This window comes from Penaeus japonicus, unplaced genomic scaffold (assembly GCF_977035675.1).
Source record: "Penaeus japonicus unplaced genomic scaffold, GWHDUDI00000001_assembly GWHDUDI00000015, whole genome shotgun sequence".
NCBI lineage: Eukaryota > Metazoa > Arthropoda > Malacostraca > Decapoda > Penaeidae > Penaeus > Penaeus japonicus.
In genome coordinates, this window is record NW_028234417.1 from 23,202,543 (window position 1) to 23,220,042 (window position 17,500).

Sequence of the window (17,500 nt, forward strand, 5' to 3'; positions counted from 1 at the left end):
TCTGCATTCTTAAAACACAGCCCATTTTTTGAGAGGGTTTAATTATTGTAGATAAAAGTAATTTTTTTGTGCATTTTAAAGTCAGATAGCAAGATGACGCGTCTTTTAATGGTTGGAGTTCATTATTCTTTCGTAATTGTTTTATAGATAATATTCTGAATATTGTAAAAAGCTCCATAAAAAGAAATAATTTTTATAAAGACAAAAATTGCTTAGAAAATGTTCATGGAAAACATATTTCCCTTTAGACCAATCTGAACAGTTTAACTCTGCATAGTTTTTAGATATAAGGTGACAATTTAAATTCATAACTAGATAACATATTTTATAATACTTTGAACACATTTTGGTTTCTAGTTTTAAAAGATATATTTGAGGAGACCCCACATTGTAGTTATCAGAAAAAATACAGGATTGATAATGTTCTTAAAGTATACTATATGCATTATTGATTGATAGAAATAAAGATAATTAGCCATGCATTATTAATGTGATATTCACAGTTTGAAGTAAGGGCTTTCAGCATCATGTCTCTATACTCAAAAAATTATGCAGATATAAGTAAATCTCTGCTAGAAGCACTTATTAGGGTTGTGGTTTGCTTCCATCATTCTTGAATTTTGGACTTCAACATAGTGGATCAGTAGCCTAATGTAATTAGTTCCCAAAATATTCATTCATATAGAAACAATTGTGGAATTAGAGTATTTTGAGACAATTTTAGTTGATTATTTCTAAAACATTGCATAAAGTACTTTACTGGGATCCTTAGATATTTAGGATAAGGAGCGATATCCTGTAACTGCTGTGCCAAGCTAATTCTCATAACTTCTATGGTGGTGGTTCTATTTCTCTCAATGCTATTTCTCACATTCATCCCATGCTGGTGCATATCGAGCATCCCCCTCTTCTCCCAACCGTGAGAGATCATAGTCCTAGTTCCCCAAGTGAGGAAGGGTTTTTATGTAATGGCTAATTTCTTAAATCAATAATCCTTATGAAAATTGCAAAAACAAGGACATTAAGATTTATTTAAGCCATGTATTATATGTGGAGACCTCTTCAAGAATTACTGTAATTTTTTTATTGGTAATGTAAGTTTTTTTTTTTTTATATTGTTTACAAAATCCTCATAATACTTATTTTGAAATTGTATTATTATCATATGCTCTAACTACAGGATTCTCCATTTGGAATCAAAGTTCCTGGTAATCAGCCAGCTATGCAGGTAGAGGATTGACATGATACCTGAGTGTGCAATAACCTTGCCTCCTTAACATTTTTTTAAACTTTGTGTTTTTATCACTAACAACCATAATTTTAAGACATTGTAATCAAATGTTATTGCTTATATATTTGATACTTTTTACCCTGGGTGATTCTAGTAATGTAATGCTCTTGATATTTGTTCACTGTTTATGAAGCAAAAGATGATTCTGGTAACACTGTGGTTTGTATTTATGGGTTACAATTATTATATCAGCATCATTGCTCACCAAAAATTATATTTATACTCAAAGTACGTGAAAATTAATTGAACATTATTTTTCCTCCTATTAATCTTGGTTTATAATACTGCATGACTTGAAATTTATGAATAATACCATTTAAGTAAAAAAGAAAGAGCTCGTATATTGTGTTGAATGTAGTTAAGAGTTGTTCCTGAAATTCTCAGAACTGTATGTAGAAAGTATTGTTTATGTCCAATCTTTCTTTCTTTGTACTTATTAGCAGGTTCTTAAATTTAAATGTGTATTGCAGAGTAATGTGTACCTATTTTTTCAATATTGTTATATAGAATTTGTACTGAACCAGAAGCTGTAACTGCACATGTTCACAATTATTGTCAAGAATATTACAATCATTGGCTCAACTTTTTCAGGGTCAGCAACAGAAGCAGGAGGAGATGATGCAGCAGCAACAGCAGGCAATCAATGGGCTGCTAAACCAGGTGCTTGACCAGCAGGCAAGAGCAAGGTGTAAGTACATACTTGAATAGTTTGCCAAAATTATTTTTAATGCTTAGCACAAGTGGTAAAAGACCAGTTTCTAAAATTAGATTTCTCTCATGAGTATATGTTCAGGATTGTAAATAAAATAAAAGTATAGTTCTTTGTGTCCTTGCCTACTGTGAAATTTTTTTTTTTACCCTTCTGCTATGGGCATTTTTCACAGGATCGGATCACTTTTGCATTGCATTTTTTTTTTCTCAAAATACAAGCTTGTTAGTCCTTCAGTTGTGAAACTAACACATTATACCAAATGATAATTAGTATCACTTTGTTAATATATCATATATAAACCCATATAGCATACCATAAGTCTATAGAAAACAATATAAAACACATCTTGAAATATTGCCCATTTTGGAAGGGTAACTTAAACAATAAAGTTATAGGCCATGTTCTGTTTTACTGCAGTAAATTATCCATCAGTATAATTGTTTTCTTTGTTGCTTAAAACAGTAAACACCATCATGGTAGCCAAGCCGGAGAAAGGCAAGCAAGTTGAATCGGTCATTGTTCAAATGGCAACTTCAGGTCAGATTGGTGGGAAGCTGTCAGAAAACGACCTCATTGGCCTTGTAGAAAGAGTTAATGCACAAACCCAGAAAACAACAACAGTGAAGGTATGTTATGATGGGTTTTCCACTTGATTACTTGTGTATTGAAAATAGTGAGTGTGAGCATGAATGAGTGATTGTAAATGTGAGAGCAATTATGAGTGTGATGGTGAATAAGTGTGAAAATGAGAGATTGAGATTGAGAGCGAGAGTGAGAGTTGGTGTGCAAGTGAGTGAGAGTTTAATATATATATATATATATATATATATATATATATATATATATATATATATATATATATATATATATATATATATATATATATAAATAAACATAAGATAATAGATATATGATATATGATATAATATAATGAATTTAGAATATATGAACAAGTTATTTTTCTATCTCTTACATTTTACACACACTTGTATTGCTTGAAAGGAAATTATAGAAATAGGTATAGCAGTCTCAATATTCTCTTTCACAGTTTGACCGACGACGCGCTGCTCTTGATGATGATGATGATTGGTAAATCAAATGCCACAAGAAGAAAGCAAAAGAAAAAATCCCAGACTTAAGCCATGAAGCACAGATTTTGCCTACATTTAAACTCCGCTTTTCTAGACCATTTCTTAACCATGTTTTGATATCTGTTTCTCACAGGTTGCCTTTCTCTTGAAGTATAAATTTTGAAACTTTTTTTTTTTTTTTTTTTTTTTTTTTTGTCTGATATGAACTAAAGAGGAAATGTTTTTCTCTTGTGCTTATTGGTAACAATAAAAGAACACTGCTTTGTTATTGATACTCTTGTCTTTTTCTTTTCTTGAAGTAAAATGAACATAAAAATAATCATCATTGAGAATTCATGACTTGGTTTTCTCTTAAGGTTTTCTCTTTTGTTTGTGCTGTTAATTTTTGCTCAACTTTTTTGAATTTTGAAGAGGTATGATGTTTCAGTTTGTTTTTACCGGATCTGAAGTTATGGCAAACTGCTTATTTATGCTCTCAACACAATTTCTTAATATCTCACTTCTAAGATCTGCTTGATAAAACAATCAGTCAGCAATATTGAATACCTGATTATAGATTTTTTTCTATAAAAAGAGATTGTTGGGGGTTTGAAACAAAGTTTGCAGAAACCAATGTATTTTTTCACAAGCCCTGCCAAATGTGTAATAACTGAATAACTTAAGTTGCACTTTATACTATGACCCTCTACTATGAAAGATTTGCGTCCTTTGCACTATGCATAATCCCAGGCTTGAAATTCATGGCTTAATTAATATAAAGTTACATATGTAACTGATAGAATTGGAGAACTAAGTAGGCACTATGCAACCCAATTTTAATATTTCAAACAACTAATTGTCAGCTTGTATTATTCATCCAAAGTGAGATTAGGGTTGTTGTTAGTACGTGATGTGTGGCCTTGGTATTAAAATCGACTATGAGTCTACTCTGTGAGTAGCTTGCCTTGGAACGTTTTCACTTCTGTTGTTGGAAGACAATACATGACAATGTATTTTGCTATTCAGAATAATGAAGGAGAGCAGAACAGGCTAGTTTTTAATGATATTCTGTTAGGTAACAGTTAATTGTAACCTTCAGAAGGTAATTAACAAACTAGTCTCATGTTATAGTCACAACAAAGCTGTCTCAATTGTATTGAGTGGGTATGTTTTGTACTATTGTGTTTAGTCAATTTCTGTTCTATGATTGCTTATACTTGTTTATTAATAAAGTCTAAATTGCAGTACTACTAGTTTTGCTTCCTGCTTTTAATAGTGTTACACTGATGAGCTGATATTAACCCAATGATGACAGTGTGTCACACCAGTGTGACACACCATCGTGCCTGATGATGGGGCAACACACCTGTGTGACGTCCCCGAGGCGATATTACTTAGGCCCGGTGTAGGGCGTTGCCAGTTCTCGCTGGGCCTGTCAGGATTAAGTTAAAAGACTGTAATACTTAATTGGTAATGTATATTATCATGACTGCAAAACAATACTGGTTCAAATTGCAGTTAACTGGAAGAGAATGGGAATACCAGAAATCCCTTTCTGATATAGGACATGTATCATTATACAAAAAAGTAATTATGAGGAGTTTATTATAAATTACAAATTTATTGATTCCTTAGGGTTGCTTTCTCATAGAAATGAGGTGTGAGTTCCAATAACCAGGCAGGATCAATGACAGTAAGGTCCCTCATGAATACACGAGATGTGTGTAGCACCTCGTGAAACAGCACCCTGAAAGAAAGTATAATTAGACCTCAAAGTAAAGTCTCACCTAGGTTAAACACTTGTTTACATTGTATTGCATTAAATGTCACAAGGGTTAAAAAGAGCTGTTTCATGTCTTATATAACATTACTTTCAGTTAACATTCTAGACCATACCACTGCGGTTGACTTTCTTTGTAGAGCATAGAGGATGGATGGATGTGCAGGGTTTGTTGTCCTCTCACAGTTTTATATGATCCAGAATGGTGGAGAAAAGCAGCATTTGGAAACATACCAGCTGTAATACATTTGCAGACTGCATCCACACCACCTATCATGTGAAAAAGTCAGATGTTACTACCAATACTCATGCCATTTGCTCAAATATCTATTGTTCAAAAAGTTGTATACTTTAGGTGATAAAAGTGTTCTAAAAGTGTTCTAACCTTCACATGACTTTATAGGAATTTCAAAATTAACAATTAGTTTTTCCATTCTGCTTCGCATTTCAGCTGCTCTCCGGAGTGCACGGTGATTGATGAAGTTTTTGACACACCACTGCTTTGATTCACCTTGTTTGACATAAGCAGTGAATACATTTAACAAGGTTATCAGGTCTCCTTCATTCACCTAAAAAATAGAAAGAAAGTATTCTGTTCAATAACTCTTTTTCTTTTCCTTCTTTCTCTCTTTTTATATAAAGCATGAAAGTGAGCAGAAAGTAATTTCTATCACTCTTAACTTGTATTTTTTTATTATATTTTTAAAAACTTCACCTAAGTTTCTGTTTCTTTCTTTTGCTACTTACCATCTTTTATTAAATCCTATCTTTCCTTTATCTGTGGCTAGTGATGACCTAGTTCTTCTACAGACTGGCAAATTTTAACTCCTTCATGATGGATGACTTGATATCACATCATCAGAATATTTCTGAGACAACGGATGACTTCTTAACATTTTCACCATATGTACACATTGTACAGTTACATTTGTATATACACAATGTAGTTGTATTTGTATATACACATTTTTCAACACTTTATAAATAAATTGTTGCCCCTTGGAACAGAATGAGTGAAAATCACTTTGAGAGGTGGGAAGCTGAGAGCACTTGTTTTATTGCTAGCTGGAGTGTGTAGGAGTCCATGAAACAGCCTATTGGTGATAATGTGACAGATAATGTATAATCAGTGTTTATTAACTGCTTTGTCTTCTTACTATATCAATAATCACAATTATCTGAAATTTCCTCCTTCCTGTTTTATTATACTCTTCTCCTTCAGTGTTTCTTTTGTTAATGAAGCCTTTTTTGTACCCCCCTACATGATCATTTATCTATCTTTCTTTATCTTACCCATCACTCTCCTCCTCCTCCATCTCTTTCTGTCTCCATTTACCTATTCCTAGCTTGTTCCAGTTAGGAACAAAAGAGTATTATGAGGACAATAGGATGAACAACAAAGCCTTGTTTTATTTGGTCTCTGTTCATGGGCACTTCTCAAAGGCTGAGCACAGCAGTGCATCAAGCTCTTGTACCCTGTTAATAGGTTTGAAGGCTAACAATATCATAGTCCTGATATCTTACTGTGTGACAATATGCAATATTATTTCCTTTTCTCTTTTTACCAGTCTATCAGTATGTCTCACTTCCATCATTTCTAAAACTTTTGTGCATTCTTACCTGAAACTTTCTGTGGCATATTTTTGCTTCAGTTCCCTTGCCTCTGGGGGTTATGAATACATTTTGAACTTGCAGCATTGCTACTACAGACAGTATTTCTTGTGAACATCCAAAGTCTCCTAGAATATTGAATAAGTGAATTGTAAGTTAACTTAGATACATACAACATTAATAATTTTACAAGTACTGACTTCTCAAGTTTGTTTTTTTGGTACAGGATTATGATTAACTTGAAACATCTAGTGTAACCATAATTTTCAGTTAAATGTGTGAAACTAAATCTTATGTGGGGACACATTCTCTTAACAGATAATTCACAAAGACTGAAACAATCAGTGACTACTTTAGTGTGAATGATTTCTCATGAATAATCACCTACAACTCTTCCTAAACAAGCTTGCCTCACTATGCATACCAACACTGGTAAAGCACTTAAGGAAACTAAAAGAGAAGAGAGAGGAAAAAGAGAGAGAAAAAGAGAAAGGGAGAAAGAAAAAGAAAGAAAAAGAAAAATAAATAGACAAAAGAAAAAAAAAGAAAAAAAAGGAAAAGAAAAGAAAAAAAGAAAAAGAAAGAAAGAGAGAGGGAGAGAGATAGAGAAGAAAAAGAGAAAGAAAGAAAAAGAGAAAGAAAATGAAAATGAAAATGAAAAAGAAAAAGTGGGAGAGAGAAGAAAAAGAGAGAGACAGAAAAGGAAAAGGAAAAGGAAATAGAAAGAGAAAGAGAGAGAGAGAGAGAGAGAGAGAGAGAGAAAAGAGAAGGAGAAAGAAGAAAAGAGAAAAAGAAAAAAAAGAAAAAGAAAAAGAAAGAAAGATAGAAAGAGAAAAAGAAAAAGAGAAAGAAAGATGAAAATAAAAATAAAAATGAAAAGAAAAAAGGGGAGAGAGAAAGAAAAGAGAGAGAGGAAAAGGAAAGGAAAAGGAAAAGAAAGAGAAAAGAGAGAGAAAGAGGAAAAGGAAAGAAAAGAGAGAGAGAAGAGGAGAGAAGAGAGAAAAGAGAGAAGAGAGAAGGAAGAGAGAGAGAGAGAGAGAGAGAGAGAGAGGAAGAAAAGGAAAAAGAGAAAGAAAAGGAAAAAGAGAGAGAAAGGAAAAGGAAAAGGAAAAGGAAAAAGAAAAAGAGAGAGAGAGAAAGAAAAAGAGAAAGAAAGAAAAAGAGAGAGAGAAAGAGAAAGAAAAGGAAAAGGAAAAGGAAAGAATGAGAGAGAGAAGAAAAAGAGAAAGAAAGAAAAAGAGAGAAGGAAAAGGAAAAGGAAAAAGAAAAAGAGAGAAAGAAAAGGAAAATGAAAAGGAAAAAGAAAGAAAGAAAGAGAGAGAGAGAGAGAGAGAGAGAAAAAGAAAAGAAGAAAATAATGAAGAAAAAAAGGAAAAAGAAAGCAAAAAAGAAAAAGAAAAAGAAAAAGAAAAAGGAAAAAGAAAAAGAAAAAAAGAAAAAAGAAAAAATCCATACATAACCTACTTGCTATAATTACCTTTTCAATTTCTCTCTTAAATGTGAATAGCTTCCACACCCACCTGAGACTAACAGCATCTTGGCTAGCTGTGGAGACAAGGGAAACTCAGCCATCTGCTGTCCTAGGGGTTTGGTCAGTGTGCCTACTTCAGTGAGAGCTCCAAGGGCAACAAGTTCATCCAAGGCAGCTGTCAGGTGTCGGGCAGGAGGTGGCGAAGGGAAGTCAAATCTAAGCATATTTTCTAGAGGGGGAAAAGAAAGCATGAGATGATGTATAGAAAGGAAATATAGTAGAAAGGAAAGCAAGCATAAGAAGATGTTGAGGAAGAGAAGTAAACAGGAGACAGAGAAGCAGAAAATATGAAAAGGAAAAGAGATGTAGAAGATAAATATGAAAAAAAATAGATGTAAGACAAGGAAAAATAAACAGATCATCTTAATGTGCTGATAAATGTGAAATTATATAAGCTACAATTATATACATAAAGATTAACAATATCATAACATAAAAAATATTAATTCATATCTATTGTAAAACTATATTTACCGATCCCTAAGGCCATGAGGCTAAGAACTGCTGGTGAGAGATTTGTTCTGACCATCTCAGGTGGGGTGACTTCACTTAATTTGTCAAACTCTTCCTCTGGATACAACCTAGTGATACAATATAAATAGCTTTATACTTAAAGACATATAATAATCAATTTAGTGAAAGAACTCAAAATGTGAGGACTTCTGTGCTATAATTCCATATATAACAAATGCAAGAGAGAGAAAAATGAATCAGCAATCAATTAATTACATTAATGAGTTTTAATATCATTAATAATAAGAGCAACAATAAAAATAACAGGAAAAAAAATTGATATGCAGAAGATGTTTAAAGAAAAGATCACTTTACCTGTATACTTTTCCTGATCGCACTCTTCCTGCTCTTCCAGCTCTCTGAGTGGCAGATGCTTTTGAAGTAGGAACAACTACCAAGGAATCTGTGTGACTCTTCACATTGTACCATCGAAGTTTTGCAAACCCACAGTCCACCACTATGTGTAGGAGAACAGAAATATATCATGACTTTGAATAAGAGATTTTTATAAGAGATGGTACAAGATACATCCAACAATGAAATCTCTTGTTTAAAAAAAATCATGGTATCAATTTAATTATACAGCTACTTTGTAATTCCAAAAATTTCATTAATTTAAAAATATATAAATATCATACAATAAAAAAGATATCTTACCATAGACAATACCAGGAATTGTAACAGATGTCTCAGCAATATTTGTTGCCACAACAACTTTTCTTACTCCAACAGGTGAGGACTGGAAGGCACGCAACTGTTCATTGTTACTCAGACTCCCATGCATTGGTAAAATAAGCAGAGAATCTGAGAGAGGAGACAATAATGCCATCAGGAAAGGATTAAACTTATAAATCCATAAATATTACAAGATTTTTTTTCTTAAAGTCATTGCTTGTGTTTTGCTCCTTGCATTGTACTTAATATTCTATCTCCTATAAGTAATTACAAAATCTTATATTCTGTATAGCAGCAGCATCACGTATGAGGAAAAAACTTTCTTCCAAATCACAAAAATGTGATGCAAAAAGCATAATCGATAGCACTATTAAAAATAAGAACAACAATAGCAACATTAATAAGAACAGTAACCATTCTAACAACCTTCATTTTTCTTGAGAGAAGCAGCCTCTTCCTTCAGATATGACACACAGTTGTCCACCTCTTCGACTCCTGTCAGAAAGACCAGAACATCCCCAGCAGGTTCTTTTTTGTGGATCTTCATCACTGTCTCAACACTACACTTTACATAGTCAGCTGCTCCTTCTGATGATAGGATAAAGACATTATTGGAATAAAATGTCTGCAATATAGTGACAGCAGATAGGGTGTTTTCCTCAAATTGTTTAGAATAAGGATGGTGGCCATTTCAAATATAAATATTAAATTTAGAACAAGTGCCTTGTAAGAATCAATGAACCAAGTTATGCAACTCATGACATTGTTCTATGCTAGTGGAAAAGCATTATAAAAAGACTATCAAACAGACAATTCCATAAATATACATGGATGAATAGCAAACATTTAACATCATTATACTATTGATATATCAGTTTCTCCATTGAGAAAAGCTATTCAATTAAAATTTCCCATTGGTTTAATACATGTTTGTGAGATAAAAGAAAAACTCATAGAGAAACACTGTGAACATAAAAGAGAAACTTGAGCAAAAAATCTTCTAATTTACCCTCCAGATAATGGATGTCAACTGGATGGGTACGGCCTTCCACTGATATTACAGCTGCTGTGTCTTTCTCTTTGTTGTTGGTTGTGTTGAAGTTGAAAAAGTTGTACAGCTGATCTGCATCCACAGTTGCCGAGCTGATGACTAAACGCAAATCTCGACGTCTTTTTAAAATTTTCTTCATTAGTCCCAGAACTATGTCTGTGTACAGGGTTCTTTCATGCACCTCATCCAAAATCATTACTGAGTACTGGAAAATTTGAAACATTATTAAAAGATGTTTAAATAAAGGAAACTTTATCCATTACATACCTTAAAGATTAGTGCAAACTTTAGTGTTTATGACTGATTATAAGGAAATATATTTTATCAATTACCTGTCATAGAAAAAAAAAATCCTGAATTATATTTGTTGGGGAATAAATCATGTAAATAGGAAATATAAAGAATACTAAAATCAAGTTCAATTGAAAAACAAAACAAAGCAGGTGAGTCATTAATACTATACAATATCAAAGGAACAAAGCAAAGGGCAAAAATTACAGAGATTACATATGAGAAGTGCATAAAGAATAAATGTCAAGAAAAGACAGGACCTCATGTTCTTGTAAAATCAGTGATTGTTGAACAATTCCTAGAACTCTTCAAAGATGGTAGAAGTGTGGGAAAATCAGATTCAAATCACGTGATACATAATAGAACACCTTAGGGGTAGCCTGATAGTGATCTATACCCCTTAGCAAAAATGTTCATTCAAAGAACTACATATAAATTATGCAATTAAAAGGCCAAAACAAATGGGGCCCTTCACTGCTCTGAACTCTAAAACACTGCCCAGCTGCTTGCAATAAAAATAATATGTTCCCTATCATGGAGAGCAAAAGAACACAAAACAGCCTACCTGTCTTAGCAAGGGATCTGCCATCATCTCTCGCACAAGTATGCCTTCCGTCATGTACTTTATTTGTGTGGTCCCTGGTATGCAGCGATCATCAAAACGTATGGAATAACCAACTTCTCGTCCCAATATGACATCACACTCATCTGCGACCCGAGTGGCAAGTGAGGTGCATGCAACACGCCTAGGCTGTGTTATTCCTACTATGCCATCTACAGGCCAACCAGACTCTCTGAGATACTGAATAAGAAAAGGTTAATGGTTAAAATATCATATCCATTTCTGATTTTATGATGTTTAAACTATGAAGAACATAATCCTTCCAAAGAATAAAATATTAAGATTACAATCATATCATAAGTAAAAAACAAGAAAGCAAAAATATGGAAAAACAAAGGAAAACCTAAAAACACTATATTCAAACCCTAATCACACCTCTCGCAACCATTCACCATCTAATTACCTGCGGTATTTGCGTACTCTTCCCAGACCCAGTCTCACCAACAACTATGGTGGTCTGAAATTTCTCAATCAAATAGAGTATGTGGTTCCTTGCAGGGAAAACAGGCAACCTCTGACGCTGTTTATCAATTGTCATAGAGTGGTGGGGATTGTAGATGAAGGATGTCCCACTTGTCTTATCCACATCACTACGGTCTTCGCTGAATATGTCATCACCTGAAGCAAATTATGAGGAGTAATGCTGTAATGTATTAAGTATACTCTCTACATAAAAAAAGTGACCTTGATGTAAATAATTTTCCTTGGGTAGAGATATTGGTGATACAGGATTAAGTTAATTTAAAAGCTTTTATCTATTGTTTCCTATTTACATATCTGTTCATATATATGAGTGCATGTATATACATATCTCTATGGACAAGCATGTCATCTTACCTGGTTTCAAAAATTTAAGTTTGTAAGACATTGTAGATGTTCTAACTTTGCATCTGACACGACAACCTGGAAAAAAAATGAAAAAGAGGGTAAAATTAGCTATTCTTTAAGGAATGTTCTAATCTAATTCCCAGGATTAAAACTTTCCTGAGAAACTAATCAAAGTACTTAGCTTAAAAAGTATAAATTCATAAATAAACGTTTAGCTAAATGGACTGTTTCCACTGATTATTAACTTAAGCAATTCACAACAAATCCTCATGATTAGGTCCAGATGGAACAGATTTTAGGATATTGTTGGTGCTGTTCAGAACCTGATTCATAATTTGTTTAAGAATACCTCAAAACCTTCATAATTCCCTAGTTTTGAATAGCTAATAGAAAAACCTTAATGTCTCCTTTTGATTTAGTACTTACATTACTCATGATTAACTGCAATAATCATGAATAATGAAGAAAAAATCCTTACTATAATAATGATAACAATGTTTGTTTGGTGTAGGTGGGTGTTGGTATGTGTGTGTGTGTGTGTGTGTGTGTGTGTGTGTGTGTGTGTGTGTGTGTGTGTGTGTGTGTGTGTGTGTGTGTGTGTGTGTGTGTGTGTGTGTGTGTGTGTGTGTGTGTGTGTGTGAATGTGAGTGTGAATGTGAGTGTGAATGTGAGTGTGAGTGTGAATGTGAGTGTGAGTGTGAGTGTGAGTGTGAGTGTGTGTGTATGTCTGTGAATGTGTGAGTGAGTGAGTGAGTGAGTAAATGTGAGTGAGTGAGTGAGTAAATGTGAGTGTGAGTGTGAGTGTATGTGTGTATAAGTGTGTGTGTAAGTGAGTATAAGTGTGTATAAGTGTATGTGTGTGTGTAGGTGTGTGTGTGTCTATATATATGTATGTGTGTGTGTGTGTGTGTATGTGTGTGTGTGTGTGTGTGTGTGTGTGTGTGTGTGTGTGTGTGTGTGTGTGTGTGTGTGTGTGTGTGTGCTTGTGTGTGTGTGTGTGTGTGTGTGTGTGTGTGTGTGTGTGTGTATGTGTTGTGTATGTGTATGTGTATGTGTATGTGTATGTGTATGTGTGTGTGTGTGTGTGTGTGTGTGTGTGTGTGTGTGTGTGTGTGTGTGTGTGTGTGTGTGTGTGTGTGTGTGTGTGTGTGTGTGTGTGTTTGTGTGTGCAATTCAAAAATCTACTTTCAAAGTTCTACAAACTATCTCATATAAAATATCTTTTCTGTTTGTTTACAAAACAAAAGTATAACACCAAACATGCACACACACTTTCCCTCTAAGATGCATAAAAAACAACCCCCAAAACAGTCCAAAATACCCTTTGAAAAGTCCAAAACCCTCACTTCAGAAAGACAACGTTGTCAAACGTTTACATGTGACGTCACAATCAGCTGATAGTACTAGGGATTTGTTTATAAATATATTTCAAAGTGGTTTACACTGTTATTTGCGATTTTTTGATGAAATATAATTGTATTTTTAAAAATATATGATATTCCATTCATCAATTGGGATAGAAAACGGAAAAGTGTAAAGACCGTAAGGATGCTTTTTGAGAGTTGTTCACCTGTGTCACACCTGTCGGTAATCATCAGTTTTCTCTAAATTCTCGTATCTTCATTATCAGTTATTTTGCAGTGATCCTCTTCTGTTCCTCTGTTCTAGACAAGAGCAAGACGACATTGTGAGAACATATTGTAATTTGAAACGGCCAGCATGTCTTACCGGGAGATAAGAAGTGAGTTGTCATTCTTTGATAAATATGGAGAAACTAATGATATATCATGTGGTAATTGCTTGTAGAATAGTTGGGTTGTTTATGTCATTGGTGTCTTTGATGTGTCAATGGGTAGTGTATGGTTGATTACTTCATTGTGACATTAGTGATTTAGGGAATCGTTTTGTGATGCACAATTCATTTCTGACATATGTTTGTGGATGACCACTGGGACACTGATATCAGTGTGTGTGTGAATGTGGGTGTGAATGTGGATGTGGGTATGGTTGTGGTTGTGGGTGTGGTTATGGTTGTAATTGTAGTTGTAGTTGTGGTTGTGGTTGTGGTTGAAGGTGTGCATGCATGTGTGCATACATGTGCATTTGTGTGCATGTGAAACTTTTGATAATTGTAATTATCATTAAAAGCTTCACATTACCAATGTCATTGCAACTAGTATGGGTGAATTGCTAATAAACTGATTTTGCATTTATAATAGATTATTTTTTTGTTAACCAGATAGAGTGATAATGTGATCTTGTACCTCTTAGTTGGGGGAAGGCATGGCATATAAGTGGAAAAGAGATAAAAATACTTATAAAAATTACTAATCATACCAGTATAAAATAATCAGCTTCTCCTCCCCTTATAACTCATTGTTAGTATCACCCTCCAACTAGTCTGCAAAATCTTCACTTTGGTATGCTCTTGCAAAAGAAAGCCCGTGTAAGTCATTGCATGGGGTTATCTATCATGGAAAAATATGTATTACATAAGTTTTCTTGCTCAGACTTATTGCAAAAAGGGACAGGTATATTACGTAAATATTCTAGGTCACGGACGTATGGCATTGAGCTATTTGTAATGTTATTATGTAGATATTTTCAGTCACAGATGTGTTGCAGAGGTCTATTTGTTAAGGACACAGGTATTTCGTAAATATTCTGGATCACAGAAGTATCGCTGGAGGCAGATAATAAAGGACATATATTATGTAAATAATTTAAAACTCATCTTGCCTGTAACCACCAGCATAATAAATCCTTTTTATTAGCTTATTTTTAGCCCATAATTTTCATGATATCCTTTCTGCCCTCCTGATCTATTTTAGCTAGGATCATCAGAATAGTTAGTTATTTAAATGAAACTACTGTAAATGGTTGGCATATTATCAGCTCTTGGTAGCAATATTGTTAATGTGGCTGTGGACCTTTTAGTAAGTTATACCTATTTTAACATTATTTTAAAGACAAATATAAAGCTGCTCTATCTTCTGTACTTCAATAGACTTGATAGAACACCTAAGATCCCTGGGCTTCACACGACTGGTGTCGCTGGAGAACTTTTCTACGCCCAATTTCCCTCTAGTCGCAGAGATCCTCATATGGTCCATCAAGATGGTAGACAGTGATTCCGACATCTCAGACACTATTGATTGTGAGCAAGACCGTGTGATACTCATTCGTATGGCTGCTGTCTTCTTTGTAAGTTATTTACTTTGGTTACTTTTTATATCACATTTATTTATTTATTTGTCATTTTTTTTGAGAACGTACAGTCTATTGATTATACCTGATATACTGATGTAACTATTATTTTGTATTTGATTTTTTTAATGGAAAGATATTCTTCTATGTATATTTACGGTTAATTGCATTTATTGCCATATATTTTGATATTACACATTATCATTAGTTTTAAATATCAGCTTTCTAAGACTGTTCAGCAGTATGTCATATCATATTTTTTCTGTTTTCTGACAAACTAGTATCAGAAATTAGGACTTCGCCTCAATACCCTGCGCTTGTATGGAGCAGACAAACTTGCTGCACGAGAACTGCTCAAGGTAACCTCTGGTCTGTATCAGGCTATGCAGACAGCATTGAATGAAAGCACATGCACTGGAGATGAGGTAGAGAATCAGAAGTATTCAACATCATTGTCAGGAAAAGTAAGTTTTGATTATTGTTTGGATATAGTGGTACTATATTTAAATATTTTTGCCACTGCCTTCAGGAAAGAAAGAAATACTGCATACATGATCCGATTTTATAAGTCTCTGTAGAGTTATTTTTCATCATATTGATTACATTGATTTTCATTTTAGGAATTGCGGGAAGTACGTCAGCTTGCATCAACTATTGTAATGGATGCAACTGCTCTGCATGATAGTTTGAAAAGAGAAGTTGATTACAAGGTAGGCTTGAACTATGTTAGGTTTTTATCCACATGTTGATGGGCTGTATTATCTGAAGAAGTACTTGTTTATTGTAGAAATCCCAAAACATTTTGATATGTGAAAGAAAGTAAATGGATGGAATGATCTGGGAGTCTCAAATCTGTAAAGAAAATAAGATTTTTGCAGTAATATTCAGAAATTTGTTTTGCTTACAGTAAATTAATTGCTAGGACTTTTCCTTTTAAGGTTGTTGATATTTAACAGTATTGCTAGTTATGTGTGTCTTTTGAAAAATATATGTATTTCCTATCTGTTCAGATTAATGTATTTCTGTGAAGGTATTTATAAACATATGAATAATGATCCAAAGTTACTGTATATATAATATTTACATATGATATGTGAGCTGAGCAATGATAAGATATATAAAAGTGTAAGAATTCCTGAGAAATATGAAGTGCTTGTATCTGCACTCAGGTATATATATTTGATTCTTTTTCTTAATTTCATGAGTATAATTTTATATTGTAAAATGTTTAAACAGTGTGAATTATGTGTAACCATGACTGAATAAATTTCAGCCAAAGATTTATCAAGGACACACAAATGACTTAAAAAAATATTCAATTCTCATCCTTGTCTCTTTTTCAGGAATTAATAGTAAAAAGGTAAATTATTTAGATACTTTCCACCATCAGTATGCACAAAGACAGAACCATTTTGGTGTGCTATGCATGAGAGATGTCTTTGAATGGAATATTATTATTAAGCACAATTAGTGGCTATATGTTGGCTAGACAATATCTGGAAGAGTCAGCAAATGATACTTGATTTAAGTATTTATTGTATCCATCCTCCATCATCATCATCATCATCATCATCATCATCATCATCATCATCATCATCATCATCATCATCATCATCATCATCATCATCATCATCATCATCATCATCATCATCATCATCATCTGTTATGATTGTCCCATTGCATAATTGGTTTAGAGAGGGTTAAAAGAGTATCACTCAAGTCCTTTAGTATTTTTGTGGATGTGAGAATGAATGATGAAAAGTTTTTGTAACAACCTGCATTCTAGTAAGAAAAAAAAATCATTATTTATTATCTTAGAAAATAAATTAGAAATTGTTAACTGCATCATTACATTTTAATCTAACTATAATAACAGGAAGGCATTCTGTAGTTCTTTTGACAATACCTATTTGCATACCTATTAGTATAGATTGTTTTTATATAACAAATAGGAAAGATAATCAGGATGATATTGAAACTAACAGTTTTTGTGTACAATAGAAGAAAGGTTAATTATGGCTGTTTATTATGTCAACATTCCATTCCAAATTCTTGTGTGTTTATTATTGCAAAGTGGTTTAAAAGCTGTAACTTTTATTGATATTGGTTTGTTGTGTGGGAAATGGTCTTCATAGCAGAATGGGATTAATGCTTGAAGTCGACAGAGACTAGAGACCCTTGCAGTTACAGTAGAGGAAACCTTTCTACTCAATTAAGCTAGAGATTGAGTTAATGTAGCTAACTAAAGGTGTAGAAGAGACTTGAAAATTGAAAAATGCAAGATAAAAAACAACAACATTATTTGTATATTTCAAAAT

At 33.3% G+C, this 17,500-nt stretch overlaps 3 protein-coding genes across 13 annotated transcripts in view; 2 read left to right on the top strand and 1 right to left on the bottom strand.

Moving 5' to 3' along the window:
• The window catches only part of PDCD-5 (programmed cell death 5), a 5,551-nt gene extending 1,231 nt beyond the window's left edge, over positions 1 to 4,320 (top strand). Inside the window, exons 2-5 of one of the 2 annotated variants that reach the window (XM_043007117.2) lie at positions 1,181 to 1,228; positions 1,883 to 1,979; positions 2,466 to 2,629; positions 3,052 to 4,320. In XM_043007117.2, the coding sequence (XP_042863051.1) occupies positions 1,181 to 1,228; positions 1,883 to 1,979; positions 2,466 to 2,629; positions 3,052 to 3,096 (354 nt within the window). In that variant the 3' untranslated portion in view covers positions 3,097 to 4,320. The remainder of the gene's footprint in view (positions 1 to 1,180; positions 1,229 to 1,882; positions 1,980 to 2,465; positions 2,630 to 3,051) is intronic. The other variant, XM_043007118.2, reaches the window with a different exon arrangement.
• On the bottom strand, positions 3,727 to 13,667 carry LOC122247657 (putative ATP-dependent RNA helicase DHX35). Of its 7 annotated transcripts, none has more exons than XM_086544708.1 (15): positions 13,546 to 13,667; positions 11,985 to 12,050; positions 11,551 to 11,765; positions 11,091 to 11,327; positions 10,193 to 10,439; positions 9,610 to 9,771; positions 9,166 to 9,312; positions 8,824 to 8,965; positions 8,470 to 8,576; positions 7,985 to 8,164; positions 6,474 to 6,592; positions 5,239 to 5,422; positions 4,970 to 5,123; positions 4,690 to 4,820; positions 3,727 to 4,505 (listed from the first exon to the last, which is right to left on the bottom strand). In XM_086544708.1, the coding sequence occupies exons 1-14, from the start codon at positions 13,568 to 13,570 to the stop codon at positions 4,694 to 4,696; spliced, it is 2,112 nt and encodes a 703-aa protein (XP_086400834.1). In that variant the 5' UTR covers positions 13,571 to 13,667; the 3' UTR covers positions 3,727 to 4,505; positions 4,690 to 4,693. The 7 variants fall into 7 exon arrangements, with proteins under 7 accessions (XP_086400834.1, XP_086400835.1, XP_086400833.1 ...); XM_086544709.1 differs by lacking the exon at positions 13,546 to 13,667 and adding an exon at positions 13,322 to 13,367; XM_086544707.1 differs by lacking the exon at positions 3,727 to 4,505 and having other exon boundaries at positions 4,534 to 4,820.
• Positions 13,472 to 17,500, top strand: part of Cluap1 (clusterin associated protein 1) — an 8,344-nt gene continuing 4,315 nt past the window's right edge. The window contains exons 1-5 of one of the 4 annotated variants that reach the window (XM_086544712.1): positions 13,472 to 13,517; positions 13,644 to 13,716; positions 14,983 to 15,179; positions 15,464 to 15,646; positions 15,803 to 15,892. In XM_086544712.1, coding sequence (XP_086400838.1) covers positions 13,695 to 13,716; positions 14,983 to 15,179; positions 15,464 to 15,646; positions 15,803 to 15,892 — 492 coding nt within the window. In that variant the 5' untranslated portion in view covers positions 13,472 to 13,517; positions 13,644 to 13,694. Of the gene's footprint in view, positions 13,518 to 13,574; positions 13,717 to 13,858; positions 13,941 to 14,982; positions 15,180 to 15,463; positions 15,647 to 15,802; positions 15,893 to 17,500 lie in introns of those variants that run through there. The other 3 variants (XM_043007114.2, XM_086544713.1, XM_043007112.2) reach the window with 3 other exon arrangements.

What these genes read in the sequence shown, in the direction of transcription:
- LOC122247657 (XM_086544708.1), bottom strand. Translation starts at nt 13,570, where the DNA reads ATGATTACCGACAGGTGTGACACAG. An exon ending in TGACATCCATTATCTGGAGG is followed by an intron (nt 9,772 to 10,192) that starts GTAAATTAGAAG and finishes TCCTATCATCAG; the next exon opens with AAGGAGCAGCTGACTATGTA. An exon ending in AATTCCTGGTATTGTCTATG is followed by an intron (nt 8,966 to 9,165) that starts GTAAGATATCTT and finishes TCCTACACATAG; the next exon opens with TGGTGGACTGTGGGTTTGCA.